A 17404-nucleotide genomic window follows, 5' to 3' on the forward strand; every position below is an offset into this window, starting at 1 on the left:
TAAGAAAAGTGTATTACAATAAATCAGAAGGCCAGATTCTACAGTGTTAAAATAAGCATGAATGAGGGACACTACTAATAGGTATCAGCAATTATTAGGCTGCGGCCAAGTTTAACCACTGATGGTTGGGGAATAAACGAAGTTATCCAGTGTAATGCAGTAAGGTTTAAATTGACATACAAAACTATACATCATTCCTGAGGAGACAGACAAATGAGAATTATTTTAACAGTGTTTGTGGCTAAATTTCTCTCCAACTAAAGAAACTTGTCTGTGAACACAACTCTAAGACTTACCCCGCACAGGTTTTCATTCCTCCCCAGCCCCAGAAGTTTTCCACAAAGAGCTGAATTCAACAATGCATGCTCTTTAATGAACTCAAGTCACAGTTCAAGTGGCACTAAGCTCACTAGTTATAAAACATTGACGAAGCACCTATTCTTTACAGTCTAAATTACAAGATATTCCGATATTTTAGTGAAGCATCAGGTATAATTACAGTGCATTATACACAGAGTACAGAAATATTTTCATAGGAAAAAATAAATAGAAAAAAATACGTAAACATCCTCAGTGAAACTTTGCTGCTATTGATGCCACTTACAGAACCATTACAGATAGGAGTACAGGCAGTTTTCACCCCTCTTTTTAAAGCATATAGCAGTGCATGGAACTTCATTGGAAACAGTTTAAAGTGCATACAACATTGTGGAAAAACAAGATCATTAGCTTTTGTAAATTTTTTACATGCAGATTTCACTCATATCTATTACGTCTCCTCAATCCCATCTCTGATTCTATGACGTTTTTGTTTATCATTTCTTGGTCTTCTACCACATGTGGCTCAAACCGATGTACTTCACATTCATCATATAATTCATGCTCTTCTATTTTGTAATCATCATCAACATCCTCATGCAAATCTTCATTACTGTCATCTTCTCTGTCATCTAGTTCTTTCTCTTGAGGATGTTCCGCAAATGACTGAATGAGATCTTCAAGTTTCTCATTACAAATGTGGTTGACATCTTAAATGTACAAAAAAAGGTTTCAATTACTGGACAGGTTCCAAGTTTCAGAGGCAGTTTAGAAGCAGCATATTCATTTCTGGTTTTCTCTTTCATTTTAAAAACTCAACTAATGCAGAAATTCCCGAAATTTCTAATGAACCATTCTTAACGGTGAAGATTTCTCTTGGACTCTATTCACCTTTTGGAAGCCTCCAGAGGGAACAAAAATACAATTTACTGTTCAATGCAATCATGCAAGTATTGCCCGCACCCCCAGAGGTCCCCACTTGGAAATCCTTGGACTGAAGTTAGACCAATACTAACAGACTGCTCAGGAACTCGTATTCAAGAAACATGTTTTAACAAAATGTGACTGCTAGTTGACCTAGTTCAATGTACTTTAGCATTTATTCTTACAAAAAAAAAAAAAAACAATGCATCAAGATGTGGTATCAGATATACTTCAATCAGGAAGAATGGTACACCTCAGGAATAAATTAATTCCATGCGCATTTAACCAAAGACGCAGGAGCTGAACATTATTACAGAAAGATCTGTTTATTCTTTTAAAATATAAACCACTTGGGTACCTATACTACTGAAAATTTAAGTACCTGCCATCTTGTTTTCTGATTTATCCAATCCACTTTCTTTCATCAGTCGTCTAATTGATTGGATCTGTGTCATTATTTCATCTTTCTGCTCACAAGCTAAAGCATTAACACTGGAAAAGAGAGATGTCAACAGCTGAAACCTTGGAAACCTTGGAAATGAGTGCTTGATAACAATGCGTAGGATTGCAGTATTTCTTTTAGTAGATAAATGCCATACTTAACTTAGCAAAGACTTTTAGGTCAATGAGAATGTCTCCCATTAAGTAGAAAGATCTTGACAGCCTAGAGGGCAGGGCAACTACCAACTGTGTGAAGTTTAAGAAGAGAACGTGCCATAATCTGCACCTGGGACAGGGCAATCCTGTATATATGTACAGTCCTGGGGATGAGAGGCTGAAGAGCAGCCTCGTGGAATGGATCTGGCGGCCAGCGATAGGGCCCAAAGGAATGGCATGAAGCTGTGTCAGGGGAGGTTCAGTTTGGATGTTAGGAAAAGGTCTTTTTTTACTGAGAGGGTTGTCGGGCACTGGGACAGGTTTCCCAAGGAATTGGTCATGGCACCGAGCCTGCCAGAGTTCATGCAGCATTTGGACAACACTCTCAGACACACGGTATTGATTTTTAGGTAGCCCCATGTGGAGCGAGGAGTTGTGCTCAAAGATCCTTGTGGGTCCCTTCCAACTCAGGATATTCTGTGATTCTGTAATCACACACACCTACTGAGTAATTTAGTTGCTGAATTCAAATGCTGGAGCTCCAATGGCTACCAAGGTTTAGTAATGACTACAGAAAGAAACCACCACCCAAGTGATTCTATTTTTAGGACAACAATGCCTAATATAGAGCTATTCACTTCAGAGGCTTTTCTCACTTACTTTAGGCTTTGTTTACTCTCTATCAGCTCTTGTCCCCAGGACTACTAGAAATTTCTTAGGCAAATTGGTCAGTGAATTTAGTGTTTAATAGTCTCAGCACATAGTAAGTTCAGGAGAACACTTAAGGAACAATCATGAAATTCTGCATGTTTTAAACTAGGCTTCATGAAAGCTGTCAGTCTACACAGAACGTACAGTATGGATACTTATATTTGTGGTACATGCATAAGGCCCTACCTTCTTAAGGAAAGAACATCTTTAAAAATACAAGGAGGTAATATATATTACTTATTCCCTTGTTTACTACTACTAAAGACTAGTTATGGTTCCCTGAAACACACACATTCATTTATCAGGTTCCTTTCAAGAAAAAGAAATAAACAGCTATACATTGATAACCACTTTCATCTTCTAATGATATTGAAGACATTCATTTTGCCACCAGAAATCTAATCCTCACAAGGCTTTTCAAACACTGCTGAGCCTAAGTATTTTTCTGGTATTATTCTCCTCGGTCCACATTAAAGTTTAACTTGTTAAGCCACAGTAACTTGATCGTACGTCTGAGCTTTTGCATTTATGTTGGTAAACAAGACAGGAGATGTCTCTAGAAGATGCCCTAAACGGCAGAACAGGTACTACCTGTAAAAGGCTACAAACATAGTAAGCAATTAAAGACAGTTGCTAAACAATGTTCTCTACCTATAAGAAACTTTTTTTGAACTTTTTGTTAACATTTTGGAAAATTTCTATTTATAGACAATGATACTAACTAAAATGTTTTCAAATCACTCACCAGTTTGACAGTGGATCCAACTGAGTCAATAAAGAATTTAACATTTTCTCTGTCTGTGCTAGGTGCTGCTCCAGTTCTAAAAGCTGATGTTCTTGCAAAAAAAAATAAAATAAAATAAAGAGGGATGGAGGGGCAAAGGGGAACACACTATGTTAAGAAGTTTATTTACAATACCAAAAGGATATTACTTTATATCAGTGGCTGGACAGGTTCAAAACACAGGAAGCTTTCTTTTCCTCTATAAAACTCTAGAATGTGAAGAGGAGGTTGTAGCTTTAAAAACAGAAGCTTTACAATGTATGACTGAAATACTTCTCATCCAGTAATGTCTAACAGGATACGCTGGTAGAAATTGAGACTGTTACTGTCACCTCCCCAGCCTCTGATATTGTTTAATTCCAAGACTTCCTGAGCCAACAGTAGTGCCTTCATACTTGATACGCTGTCATTAATTTGTTCACTCATACCTTGCAACTACATTCAATGCTTCAGGCACTACAGTTGAGAGGAGTAACTTTCTAAAATGCTATTAAGCTTGGAAGAAAGAAAAACACAATACATAGGAGTGGTAAGTAAGCAGTGTAACAAACCACTGTTGAAACCAATTAGAAATCTGGCATATGGGGACACCAAATGAGGCTTACAATTGTTTAATTAACTGTCTATAAAAGGGACAAAAAAAAAGTATGAGAACAACATAACTTCTATGTGCCCTAACTTTTTCTCCAAAGGAAAGCCCACTTTTTGGCATGTCCAGAATAGTCTAAATCAGAGAGCCAAGAGCACTCTGTATCATGAAGAGTAAGATGTCATCACTTACTTACTTTCTTACTTTGTCACCTCTATAAACCTTTCACGGTTTTGACAGATCTCTAATTTGGCCTAGGAATACAAGTTTGTATCAAATTATCTATACAGTTCTGTTATCAATACAGTTCAATTCTAATATATTCTAGTTCAAAATCCTATTAATTTTATAGAGTATTATATCCTATTTAAACAACCTATTCTATTGAAGAAAAATTCAACAGGTCTCAAGTGACAAAAACATCACACATTACAAGGTAGAGAACTGTATGTACTAGTGTATCTGTTTTAAAGAATACTACCATCTGGAGCTTTCAAACAAACCTAATGAGCGTTTGAAATATACAGAATAACAAAGTGGTTTTTTTAGGTTTTTAATAGCACTTAAGTAACCGTAAAGACTGTTCCTGTTGAGCTAGACCGCATTAATTGAAATATGTAGCTTTGTTTCAGTAGGAAATACACATCTGGTGAATGTTTCCATATTAAATGGTATCTTACCAGTTTCTTTTGCTTTGTCTTCTGTGCTTTTTTCCTTCTTAGAGAGATTTTCTTCGTGTGCCTTCATCTTCAATAAATAAAATTGTGTAAAGGCTACGTTAACTATTCTTATATTAAGAATAAAAATACATTTACAAATTCAGTGACAGTAAATAGCAACCATAAACATTTGCACTCAATTAATGAAACTATTTCTGCTATGCCTTCTTGCAATATTAAAGTAACACTTCTGATTTCAAGCAACAAAAATATAACAGACAAGTTATAAAGGAAGCGGTTGCTTCTTCATCTCCAGTTTACAAAAATGAACTGAAGGAACCTTCTACATTACTGGATCCAACCTCCTACCATTAATTCGGAGATAAAGTTCCTTTTCTTAAACTAATAAAGACGCTATTATAAAAATACTTACTTTTCTGTTCCACAAGCACAAGTGTATAGAGTTGTAATATACAAAGTACATTTTTTAATGATGTTAAATTTTACATACAGCCTAATTACAACGATTATTAGAACCAAACTGTTCAACCTTTATCTTCACCTTGCTAAGCAGTTGTATTCTTCTCACACAGGGGATGATATGAAACTGACTATGGACATGAAGATACTGTCTCTCCTGCTTTTCATGTTTAAGCTTGACTTTTATTTATTCCCCCCTTTCCTCCCTTAAAAGAGGGGCTGGCAGGGTGTGTATGTGTCTCAGCTGCTCATTATTCTATCCAATTGCTAACCTAAGGCTATTATTATTCTACAGGAATCACCTCCTTCCCATACTTGAGGTCATTCTCAAGTATGAAAAAAAAAATGAAACACTAATGAGACTTCAGTTACAGCCTCAGGTAGCAGCACTGTTTGTATTCTTAGATTCTTATTTGAGACTGGGGGAGAAGCATAAGACTCTCATCAAGTGTCTGAAAATACGTAAGTCAGAAGCCTTCTTCATCAGGAAGAATCATGTATGCTACAATTTTAAGTAAGGGGTTTATGTTCAAATTGAAGCACAAGATGTCATTCAGACAGCCATATACATGAGAGCAGAATTGGGGGGGAGGGGTGGGGAGCAAGGATTACATTTCTTTCTAAATTTCAATAACTGAATGCTTTAAGGCTTACCTTTAGGAATTTGTATGCTGCAAACACTCCCACTCCAAGAGCATACAACGGCATGAGGGTGAATGCTAAGTCTCTACCATTTCCTCTTGTCCTCTCACTCTTTATCTCTTTTTCCATTGCATTTCTCATCTGCTGAATACTCTGGTAAGTATGACTCTCAGAATTTCCTGGATTCAGGTGAACTTGATGAACTGCCTGAGGACTACCTTAAAAATTGAATTGAGAGAAAGAAGACAAAATAAAAAGTGAAATCAAAGGTGGAATTAGTTTCACAACTGGCATTTTTTTCCCCCCTCTTGTGATGACCTTTGTTCTTCACTCTTCTAAATGGTGTGGTCAGCCCTACATCAAAATAAAGTTACCTACAATACTCTTTTGTACACAGAATGTAAAGTTAAGTCTAGGTAGAAAAGACTCTCGGATTAAGTTTCTATCTTCCTTTAAGATACAAGTTTTAAATAAATAAATAAATAATTGAAATGCACGTGCTGTATTGTTGCTTTGGTTGTTTGAGCAATAAATTCAGCGTTACATACCTACCCCCACAGGCTGTACTTCTGCAAATCAAATATTCAGCCAGAAAAAGTTATGCAACAGCAAACAGCAGCCTGGCCCATTCAGTGCTACCTTTCCTAAAGAAAGGATCCTGGGCCCTTTTCAATACGTTACTTGACAGATTTGGTAAGACCCGGCACTCACACGTCCCACCTGGTGTCCTGGCTGAAGTTCCAACTCAGTCAGTAACCTGTCAGAGCCACTGCCACCGGCAACGCCACGCCTCCTACCCACTCGCTGCAGCCATATATATACCCTATATATATATATATATTATTATAGTAACAGAGCGCCAGCTACATTCAGTAAATCGATGCTCTAAGACCCAAGAGCCGCCTCACGCCGCTCCCCCCAGCACCCCCACCGCCCGCCATTTCGCGGCGGCTCCCTCCTGGCTCCCCCGGGCGGAGCCGGCCCGGCGGCTGCCCGCGGTACCTCCGTGCTGCGCCCGGGGATCGTGAGGGCCGGGGCCGGCCCTGGCGCCCCGCGGAGCCCTGCCGGCCCTGCCGCCGCCTCCCCCGAGCATCCTGGGGGCGGCGAGGAGCGCGCAGAGCACCAGCACCGCCGACACCACCGCCTGCTGCAGCACCGACAGCGCCATGGCCGCGGCCGCGCCGCCTTCCTGACGCCGGAGGAGTTGCGATCCGCCGGCCGGCCCCACACCGCCCCCCGGCGGGCTCGGCGCGGCTTGCCGGCCCCCCGCACCGCCCCCAGGGAGCGGGGGGTGTTGGGGGGCTCGGCGCGGCTCCGGAGGGATTGGGGGGGGGGTTCCGCGAAGGTTCTGGAAAGGGCTCGGGCGCCTCGCGGGGCGCGGAGCGTTGGGGCGGCTGCGGAGCCATGGGGCTGGGGCTGTGGGCGGCGGTGCTGGCCCTGGGGCCGGTGCTGGGGGCGGCCTGGATTCAGCCCGTCTTCCCCGGCATCGCCGACAAGGCTTTCGTCAGGGACTGCGTGCAGGCCCACAACGAATACCGCCGCAGGGTCCTGCCCGCCGCCAGCAACATGCGGCACATGGTAGGGAAGGGCCCGGGGAGGCGAGGATGGCGCTCAACCGCCGCCTCGTTTCGTTGAAGAGAAGGATTTTTAGGAAGCTGGGTTGGGGTGGGAACTGGATGGGCATCAAGTGCGAGGGTGTGGTAAGAACAGCCGAAGTGACGAGGTTGGCGTTACCCCCAAGGAGCTTCTCCTTAGGAAGAAGCGGACGGCTCTGCTGTCTGCCCAAAGCAAGAGCTCCGGCTGGAGTACCCGCTGGAGGAGGTTCCTGGTGGCAAGGGAGAACCTCTGCCTCTCCTACTGAACCAAACCGCGCTGGCGCAGGGTTAAACAAAACTGAAGATGCTGACAATCGGAGCGTTTGGTGTTTAGGGTAGTTCTATGCAGCAAAAAGAGGTAAATGGGGTAAACTGTGACAGCTGAAGGGTTACTGTTCTGAGGAAGGCTTGGGAACAGATACTGATGGTAAATAATATCTTTGTAGGCATGGGTGTGAAGCCAGAATGGCAGGTAGGGAGGATATAACCGTGGAGGTCAAGAGGATTGTTAAAGACACTGCGCCTGTGCTTAGTGTTCAGGAATAGGAAAACCAGAAAAAAATGATGGGAAAAAAAAAAAATACCAGAAAAAAATGATGAAAAAAAGAAAAAGAAAGAAGGATTTAGAAACATTGTTAGAAAAAGCAACAGGCCTTAGGGAGAAAACTGTATTGGCAACCACGTGGAGATGAAGAGTGAACCAAAACGTATGTACAAAGCCCAGCCTAGGCGTTGAAACCCAAGATCTTGTATATAAGACATAAAAGTAGGTACTTTAAGGATAGAGGAAACCTGCTGAAAAATAGTCATGAGAGGAACACAAATAAAAAAGGTATTTGTTAAGTAATCAGAAGTTACGTTATAGACTGGTGATAGACTGCAAAGAAATAGTAACTAGCAGAAAGAATTATTGACTAATCAAACATTTATCACACTAACTTTGTAAAATGCTCTTATGTGTAAAACATTACTGTAGGATAGGTAAGTACTTGTTGCTAAAGGATCTCTTAAAAATATATCAAATATTTTTACATCTGAATCTAGGGGAGGTGTCCGTTTTTTACTTTGAATTAACTTTTATGTAAATAATGGAAATCCTTAATGATCTGTTCAATAAGAAAAAATACCCCAAAAGTTTCATGCTTAATGACTAATTTCTTACCTGAAGATAAAAGTGCATTCCAAACATCTTTTTTGGTGCTAGCAAGTACTTGTACAAAGTTAATTTTCAACAGTGAAGTGAAAAAAATCCTAATGAAATACGTTCCTATTTCTGTGCTGCCATAGGAAACATCAAAACAAAACATGGGTATATGCCTTAAACAAGCAAAAGCATTGTTTATGTAACTCCAATATATAATGTCTGTCATTGGTATATCATGATCTGTATGTGCCTACTTTATCACCTGACTGGTTTTATCTCACTGTTTGAGATTCTCCTGTAACTTGACATTGCACAACTATTTCTACTTTAATGTTTTGCAGACCTGGGATGCAGCTTTGGCAAGGACGGCCAGGGCATGGGCAAATAAATGCCTTTTTAAACATAACACATATTTAAGTGAGAGATATCAATGTCATCCTACTTTTGCATCTGTTGGAGAGAATATTTGGGTTGGAAGTTATCAAATATTTGATGTTCAGACTGCCATTAGAACGTGGTATAATGAGAACAGATTCTACAATTTCTCAGTGCACACATGTGCTAGGTCTTGCAGTCATTACGCTCAGGTAAGAATCATTTTAAGTAAAATGCTATAAACAGTTCTTGTATAGTACCTACCAGATAAATCAGAGACTGTAACTAGTACAGAATTGTGTATGGGGTTTGTAGTGACTGGCAGCTTACTGTCTTCTTTGCCAATCTCAAGCAGTGGCAATAGCGCAAGTTACCCCTATGCTGGTCCACTCTCTTTTATATAAAATCCTGTAATAATAATCTATAATTCTTTCCTGTAGGATTGTCATCACTGAAAGCCTCGCTACTCATTTAATTGTATCAGTACTACATGAACTCTATAAAATAATTGCTCCAAGTTCTCCAACTGCATACCTGCACACTTCTGAATTCTGTAAATTTGGAGTTGCTGTTAGAAGTAAACACAGTAATTGCAGAATGCCTTTGGGAATTCTGTAATAGAAAAGTTAACAGGAAAAAATTGTATCCTTTACACATCTAGTAAGAAAGGAAGACCAAAAAAAAGAGCATCCGCAACAAAAGAGGCACTTTGCAATACATTTCTGTCAGTGGTAATTCCAACAAACTCAATTCTGTTAAGAATATAATGCTTTTCTTTGAACACTTAATATTTTAAATGGATTTATTTATTGCTGTATTTAAAAAACAAGCATTTAAAAACAAACTAGTATAAGTTATGACCAAACATAGAATAGAATAGAATAGAATAGTTCGGTTAGAAGAGTCCTTCAAAGATCATTTAGTACAATTGCATGACCTCTTCAGGGCTAACCAAAAGTGAAAACGTTATTGAAAGCATTATTCCAAATGCCTCTGGAACATCAACAGGCATGGGGCATCAACCACCTCACTGGGAAGCCTGTTCCAGTGTTGGATCACCCTCACAGTAAAGAAGTTTTTCCTTGTCCAGTCTGAGCCTCCCCTGGTGCAGCTTCATGCCATTCCCACATGCTCTGCCATCAGTTACAAGGGAGAAGAGACTGGCACTTCCCTCCCTCCTCAGGAAGTTGTAGGGACTTGTAATATGAGAGTTGAAATGTTTTGTTCTGCCTTCTACATTCTTCTACATCTTCTAAAGCGAGGCTAGAGAACTTGCATTTTGCTTTTTATTGGGCAGTAAATCTCTAGAAGATTACAACTAGGTGATATTTCATGAAAGTATTTTTAATTTTTTCTCTGGCACAATAAATTAGAAAAAGTGACATAAGAAGGTAGATCCTACCATTTGAAAATTTGTTGTTTGATCTTTTCCTACAGAGAATTTTGGAGGTTTTTGCGTATTTTTCTTGGAGTGATACTGGATTCTAAGCTTACTTTCCCCCAGTTCAGATTGTTTGCTTCTTGCTTGTTCTACATGGTTAAGTACAAACAAAATGGTCATGCCTTTCAGGCAGGAATATGAAGGAAACTAATCACTGGGAAAAAAAAAAAAAAAAAGCAAATTACGTGGGTAAAACACCAACGAATATGTAAAAGTACACATTTCTTAAAAAAGTCAATGGGCAAAGACCCTGCATGATCCAGGGGCCACCATGATCTTGGAAGGTTCAGACAAAAAATTGAAAACGGGTACAATTTACAAATCATAAATGGATAGGCTTTGTAGACCTGCCGAGAGAACCATGATCCAGGAATCTCAAAGCAGCGGAAACATGCAAAAATTAGACTGTTAAACCAAGGGCCCTGAAATGCTCAGTCCGTGATCTGGGACTCAGGTAGTATCACATTAAACACTGAAGTCCTTTTCTAAGGAAGATTAGGGCTTCTTAACATAACCACTTCTAGCCGTTAACATTGACAAGATGGAACTTCAGGGGATGTTAATTTTGTCAGTCTGAGATCTGTACTCTTACGTGCTGGGGAGAAAGTGAGAGTAAACCACTTCGTCTTTGCTTTCCAGAAGTGAAAACACAGATCATCCAGATGTTCTAGGTATACAGTTAAAAGTTCTTAACTGAATTCAGTACGGTTTGGTTAGTCATATGCAGGAGGTACAGGAAGAATCTCCCAAGAAAAGGCAGAGGATGCTCAAATTGGAAGCGATAGTAAACCATCTTCACTTAAATTGGGCAGATGACACTGTTTAGTCTGAATTGCACAGTGCTAAAGCTTTCAGACTTGTAGTTACCCTTTACTTGTAGACCATTTCTAGCACACATGAGAAGCCCTTCTTGCACTCCCAAGTTACGAGTGCTTAACGCTCCTATGTAAAGGAGCTGTCAGGTAGTTGCCTCTAATTTCTTTGGAACACAGGCACCGTAAAGTCAGTGATGCTTACTGAGATCGTTCTGCAGAAGATTCTGGAAACTTGCAGCATAGATCACATAATCTTGAGGTATGAAAATTTAAAAGTTCATCTTAAAATGCTTTCCTACCAGCATTTTTTTTATGAGAAAACAGATCAGATGTTGCAAAATGAGGGTAATATGTACGGTCTCTTAAAACAACTTGGTATTTCCTAGATATTTGACTAGGTTAGCATCAAGTGTAGTTTTTAATTTATTTTTAAACTTTTTTTTAGGTTGTTTGGGACGATTCATACAAACTAGGCTGTGCTGTTGTTTTTTGTAAAGAAATTGCAGGAATAAGAAATGCAGCAAATTTTGTTTGCAACTATGGACCAAGGTGAGTCGCTGTTTTAAATATTGAGAAAGTGAAAGTAATTGTAAAAAAGTTCACTGAAAGTAAATTGGGATTTTCATTTATTGCTATCCTCATAAATGCCATCAGAGAGAGTGATGGTTGTCTGATTTAGTTATCAAGAGAGCCATGACCGCTAGAACATGTATTTGCTTGGTTTTTCTAATCTGTTAACTTTACTGATAAAGTCATTCTGTGCCAATCTTAAGCAAATCCCAAACGCTAGCTTGTGCTCCGCTTCATTGATTTTTTTTTTTTAATATGAACCAGAAGAAATGAGAAAGTTGCTGCAAGCAACTGGAATTGGAGCTGGAATTACCTCTTGCAGTTCTGTAATCCTTTTTTTTATGCAGTTTAGCTTTTTATGCTGTTTCAGCTTTTTTTTTGTATCTTCAGAAATGACTTGATAGCAGCCCACTTGTTAGATCAGTTGCTTTTTCTTTTTGTGTAAATGAGAAAAATAAAATTATACTACCATTTCTTTCCCATTTAATAGCTGTAATTGTACCAAGTATTATTTAGGCATTAGAAAACACTGAAAGATCAATGCAAGAAATTGCTAACTGAAACACTAACTCATTTTACAGTTAAATCAATACTCTGAAAAAAAATACATCCAGCCAGTACTGTTCCTAAAGCAGTAGGAGCTTGAAAACACAGAGGCAGATAGTTTAAAAAAAGTCTAATGATAATGCACATTTTATAATTGAGCATGCACATATGCAGTCTGTTTTTCATTTAAAAAAAAATTTGTAGATTGTAGACAATTACTTTTTCCTCTAGCAAACTTGGCCACTATGCCAGAGTTCACTTAGTCTGAACTAAACATTTCATTAAGCTTTGCTCTTATCTCTTCCTGTACCTCTATCTCTACTTGTAATTGAATTGTTATTTTGAAACTTGCTGATGTATGGAGTTTTGTTATTGTTTTCTTCTTAAAATCTTAACCAAAAATGTTTCCAGTTGCTGATTCAGAATAATGACTAACTGATATCAACAGCAGTCTGTAAAGCCTTGTCAGCTGAGTCTTTTCTAACCTGTAACAACTTGTCATGTTGATAACCTATGCTGTTCTGTGGGTTCTTGACAACTGATAGCTGAGCTGAGTAGCTGTCTAAAATCATAGAATCATGCAATGGTTTAAGTTGGAAGGGCCCTTAAAGACCACCCAGTTCCGACCCCCTTGCTATGGGCAGGGGTGCCTCCCACTAGATGAGGTTGCCCAGGGCCTCATCCAACCTGGCCCAGAACACCTCCAGGAATGGGGCATCCACAGCTCCTCTGGGCAACCTGTTTCCATGCCTCACCACCCTTAGTGCTCAGTTACCTTCCCAGAGAACACTTTCTTCCCTCCACCTTCTTCAGCTACATCATACCAACTCTTATTTCAGTACGTCTTGTATATAGATTAGCTCCTGTATATAAACATAGATGATACAGGGTACACGAGTCTTGGTGCAAGCGATCTCCTTCGATAAAAATTACTTGTCGTGTCAAGGTGAAGAGGGTGACAAAACTGATTGCAATAGACCACAGTCCTGTAAGGGATCTCAATCTGTCCGTTTGTTCCCAGGACTAGGCTATAAGCATAGCATTGCTCCATCTTTTTGAACAGACCATACAGCATAAATGGGATGCTGTGCTTCTCTTCCCTGGTAGTATAGTATGGGCATCCACAATGATGATCTCTGTCTTGCCAGTTTTCCCAGATAAACGTGTAAGTACCTTTTATGAGAATGTGTCATCAGTAAGTACTGCAGGCTAATCTTTGTGCTTAAACATTCAGGTTCCACTGAGATGAAGTACTTAAGCGTGTAAGGATCCCACTATTTTTACTTACTGTTAGACATTCACATGCATTTTGCTGAATGAAGGTTTTGTTTCTAACGGTTATAATTCAACAGCCCAAATATATATATATATATATTTATTTTTTTGATGGGGGGTGTTAAATAATTTGTTATAAGCTATTTGGGAATGTGTCAGCTTTAAAATTTTCCACTCTGAAACCCTTCTCATTTTACCTTGGTTGAAACCAGGCTCTGTTCAGAACATTCTGTTTTAAAGTCATTTATCTGCCAGAGTAAAATTTCAATAAAAAGTCTGAAAGAAAAATAATATCTTTTTAAGACTCTTTTCTTCCACATGGACAGAATAATGAGAGTGAAAAGAAGGATTTCAAAGTTATTCCAAGGTTTTTAATGAATTGTGAGCAACTCGTGTTTTCAGTGTATTTACTTCAACACATGATTTACTTGAAAATGAGGCAACCTGTCTCATAGAAACTTTTATTTTTCCTTTATAGTGGCAATTTTCCAAGAAGACCATATAAAGGAGGAGTACCATGCAGCCAATGTTCAAAAGGGGACATCTGTAGATATAAATTGTGTAGTAAGTAAAAGCAAATGTAAAATATAATATGTAAGGAAAAAATAGAACCACCTATTAGATAAAGACTTGCAAACTTCGGTTTGCTCCTTGCTGGTGCTCTGGCAGGTCCAATTTGCAGGTAATTGTAAACAATTCCTAGGGCCATTTATATTCACGGAACAAATACATTGTTCATGTTACTGAATTTGGGTCTCAGTGATGATGATGAAGTGTCCATTTGATTATAGACAGGTATAACTCATGATTGCAGTTAAGTGTATTACTTTGCACTGTGATACTTTGCTGACTTCATTAGTCATACCAAAGAAATCAGCATCTACATACTTTTTCAAGTAGTATTTAGCAGATACTCTTGAATAGTCTAATAGGTTTCAGAGACTGCAAAGCTACTAATCAGTTGTATTAAAATTAAAATATGGAGATTGCAGTTACTGAATCTGTTGTGACCATTCTGTGTAGCCATACCCAAATTACATTTGAGAATGAGTATAGATGATGCTATACATGGGAGGGAATGGCCTCAAGTTGCACCAGGGGAGGTTTAGGTTGGAAGATAGGAGGCATTTCTTCTCAGAAGGAGTAATTAGGCGTTGGAACGGGTCGCCCAGGGAGGTGGTGGAGTTACCATCGCTGGGGGTGTTCAAGGAAAGGTTGGACGTGGTGCTTAGGGACATGGTTTAGTGGGTGACAGTGGTGGTAGGGGGATGATTGGACCAGATGATCTTGGAGGTCTTTTCCAACCTTAACGATTCTGTGATTCTATGATATATGAGTATATATGCTATATGTGAGTAGTGAGTATAGCTGACCACTTTGTAAATGGTCACAGTAACAGCAGGAAAGTTGTTCTGCTTCTGTAATTCATGCCAGAGTTGTAATTTTTTTTTTTCTCAAAAGCATGTTGTCTTTCTCACATAGTTATATATGTGTGAGAAGTAAGCACATAACTTAGTTAATTCTTCAGCTATGAAATATTTCCCCCATGGCAATGAATTGTATTTATTCCTTAAACTGGGTAATTCTGTTAACTCTTTATTGATGAGAAAACAAGTTAGAGTCATGAATTGCTAAATATGCATCAAGTTTTAATAGAGTGAAACAGTAACAGACAGTAATGTGTCTCTCTTCAGAAGGTTCCAGACCTATAGCTTCCACCTAGTGGGAAGTCACAGGCTGGGAGTTTCATGTGGCTAGAGTTCGGACATACATTTTTTAAGTTTCATTCAATAACTGGGAGGACGGCTTGTAGTTTAACAGGTAGTTATTATCTTTGCTTAGTATATGTTAGTATAGCTTTAAAAGCATTCAGCAATCCTGCAGGTCTTAATTTTTAGGTAGGAGACACATCTGAAGAACAGGTAGATGGACTGTCAGGTTATACTTCATCCCAGGATTAAGCCCCACTTAGGAAACAGTCCGTCTCCTATTCTCAGTCATAAAATTGTATTTGGTAGTATGTACTAACTCATGTATATGTTGTGGATATTAAAATGATAGATACGTTATTTTAAAAAGCACAAAGGTGAGGGGGGCTCAAACTGAAAATAAAGGGACTGTATGGGGCTTTATTTTCATTTTTATATGGGGCTTTTTACTATCAATGTTATTATTACAAGCAATTATATCTTTATGGAGTATTTTAAAGTATTGCTGTTTAGGTTTTATCAAAACATTTTGGCTTTTTTATTTTTAAGGTTTATTGGTGCAAATTCTCAGGGTTGTCAAATTCTCTTTATTGTAAATCTGATTGGTTAGTTTTAACTAACTAGTAAAGATTTAAGGAGAGAGAAATACTGGCTGTCTGGTACAACTGTTTCTTTTGTTTTTCTCGTTTTTCCAGAAAATGCAGAACGTGATAAAATTATCTGTACGTATTACAATTTCACACTGTTGTATATATTCCTTATTTACTATAAATGTATGTATTCCCAACGAAACTTATATTTATATGTTCATTTATAGATTACTCAAGATGGCATCCCCCTTGGGAGTTCAGAATTATATGTGATGAGGCTTGTGTCACGCTTATAGTTTCGAGAGCATTGTTGATGTTTCTTGTTGTTTTAATTGTTTATTTTATCAAAAAGCACTTTACAAACATGCATATGTCTACATAACTGTATTTGAAATACGTGCTACGTTCTGAAGATAATCTCTAATGAATTAAGCAAAAAGTCTTATTGCCATAACTTTAAAGACAGCTTTCTTTTCAAGTAATTTTGTTACTACTTTATGCTGTTTATAAAAAGATAACATGCTATGAAACTGAACATACTTGTAGGTAAGACCCATGCTGGGAAAATATTAAGCTAAAGATGGCATCTGATAAGATCCAAGGCATCGTTTTTAATTACCAAATTTACATATTCAACTGCACTTAATTACCAAATTTGCATACTATATTCCCGGAATTCAAGGAGAAAATTACTTATCAGTTAAATAACTTACGATTCATCCTAAGCCAATATTTGAAGTGACAATTACTGAATTTAGATGCTGAGAAGAAGTACATCATATTATGTATTCAGTCCTATTTCCTAGAGTGACAGAATTTTCCGACTAAAATATATAGTGAGAAGGTTCTGTAGAAACAGTTCTTTAGAAGTCTTGATGTTTGACAAGTTAGTACAATTTGGTTTTTATTCAGTAATGTATTTATCGTTCCTCCTTCAAAATAAAATGCCAAACCTTGTGTTTCATTTGTAAATTTTTTATTTTCTTTGTTTTAACCTGTACTGTTACTTATGCATAAGGTATTCCCTGTTCTGTAAATGTTCTAAAGTTTTAATAATAAATTTTCTGTTATTTTTTCTGGAAACCTGCTTAAGTCCTTTTATTCAACACAGATTTTATTCTTCTGTATCCAAGAGAGCAAGTCTTTAATTCATATGCTTTAATTTCACTTTCTATTAAAAGCGAATTATATTTACACAAGGATCCGAAGCTGTTTTTGTTACCAGTTTAATAAAATAGATTTTCTTAATTGTATCAGTTTTATCTAATAAATGCTAAAATAACTATTAAAATCCATTATTATTGGGTAATGTTTCACCGTTATTATAAAACAGACCAAAAAAAAGTCAAATCCTGCTATTTCTTAATGTTCAGAACTCAATCTGAACTTAAAGGAATCTTCCATCTTTTGGAACAAATATATTTTATATTTCCTTTCTTTGTGTGTATGATCGACAACTCGGATCTAAAACATTGCAGTTGATTATTTAGATCTATACTGGTGTTTTCCACTGATTGCATAAAAAAAAAATATTATAAAAGAGTCTCAAAGAAAATAAGCTAGACTTCTGTTGTAGATTAATTTAATCACACATGATAGCTATTTCTTCAGTAAGTTTTCTATTCTAAAATTACTCAAAC

The 17404-nt window shown here is 38.0% G+C and overlaps 2 protein-coding genes across 3 annotated transcripts; one reads left to right on the forward strand and one right to left on the reverse strand.

Moving 5' to 3' along the window:
- Positions 1-347: 347 nt before the first annotated feature.
- On the reverse strand, positions 348-7023 carry CCDC107 (coiled-coil domain containing 107). Its single transcript, XM_048047459.2, has 6 exons — positions 6707-7023; positions 5717-5922; positions 4604-4670; positions 3296-3386; positions 1625-1734; positions 348-1028 (listed from the first exon to the last, which is right to left on the reverse strand). The coding sequence occupies exons 1-6, from the start codon at positions 6870-6872 to the stop codon at positions 757-759; spliced, it is 912 nt and encodes a 303-aa protein (XP_047903416.1). The 5' UTR covers positions 6873-7023; the 3' UTR covers positions 348-756.
- On the forward strand, positions 7007-16441 carry LOC106046657 (GLIPR1-like protein 2). 2 transcript variants are annotated; one of them, XM_066993155.1, is made up of 6 exons: positions 7007-7282; positions 8785-9030; positions 11520-11623; positions 13944-14029; positions 15870-15896; positions 15992-16441. In XM_066993155.1, exons 1-6 carry the CDS (start codon positions 7109-7111, stop codon positions 16144-16146), a joined length of 792 nt encoding a protein of 263 aa, XP_066849256.1. In that variant the 5' UTR covers positions 7007-7108; the 3' UTR covers positions 16147-16441. The 2 variants fall into 2 exon arrangements, with proteins under 2 accessions (XP_066849256.1, XP_013053231.2); XM_013197777.3 differs by lacking the exon at positions 15870-15896 and having other exon boundaries at positions 7103-7282.
- The last annotated feature ends 963 nt before the right edge of the window (positions 16442-17404 follow it).

The sequence above is a fragment of the Anser cygnoides genome, chromosome 1 (genome assembly GCF_040182565.1).
Source record: "Anser cygnoides isolate HZ-2024a breed goose chromosome 1, Taihu_goose_T2T_genome, whole genome shotgun sequence".
Classification (NCBI taxonomy): domain Eukaryota; kingdom Metazoa; phylum Chordata; class Aves; order Anseriformes; family Anatidae; genus Anser; species Anser cygnoides.

What these genes read in the sequence shown, in the direction of transcription:
- CCDC107 (XM_048047459.2), bottom strand. Translation starts at nt 6,872, where the DNA reads ATGGCGCTGTCGGTGCTGCAGCAGGCGGTGGTGTCGGCGGTGCTGGTG. An exon ending in AGACAAAGCAAAAGAAACTG is followed by an intron (nt 3,387 to 4,603) that starts GTAAGATACCAT and finishes TTTTTTTGCAAG; the next exon opens with AACATCAGCTTTTAGAACTG. An exon ending in TTGGATCCACTGTCAAACTG is followed by an intron (nt 1,735 to 3,295) that starts GTGAGTGATTTG and finishes TCTCTTTTCCAG; the next exon opens with TGTTAATGCTTTAGCTTGTG.
- LOC106046657 (XM_066993155.1), top strand. Translation starts at nt 7,109, where the DNA reads ATGGGGCTGGGGCTGTGGGCGGCGGTGCTGGCCCTGGGGCCGGTGCTG. An exon ending in GTTTGCAACTATGGACCAAG is followed by an intron (nt 11,624 to 13,943) that starts GTGAGTCGCTGT and finishes TTTCCTTTATAG; the next exon opens with TGGCAATTTTCCAAGAAGAC. An exon ending in AGAACGTGATAAAATTATCT is followed by an intron (nt 15,897 to 15,991) that starts GTACGTATTACA and finishes GTTCATTTATAG; the next exon opens with ATTACTCAAGATGGCATCCC.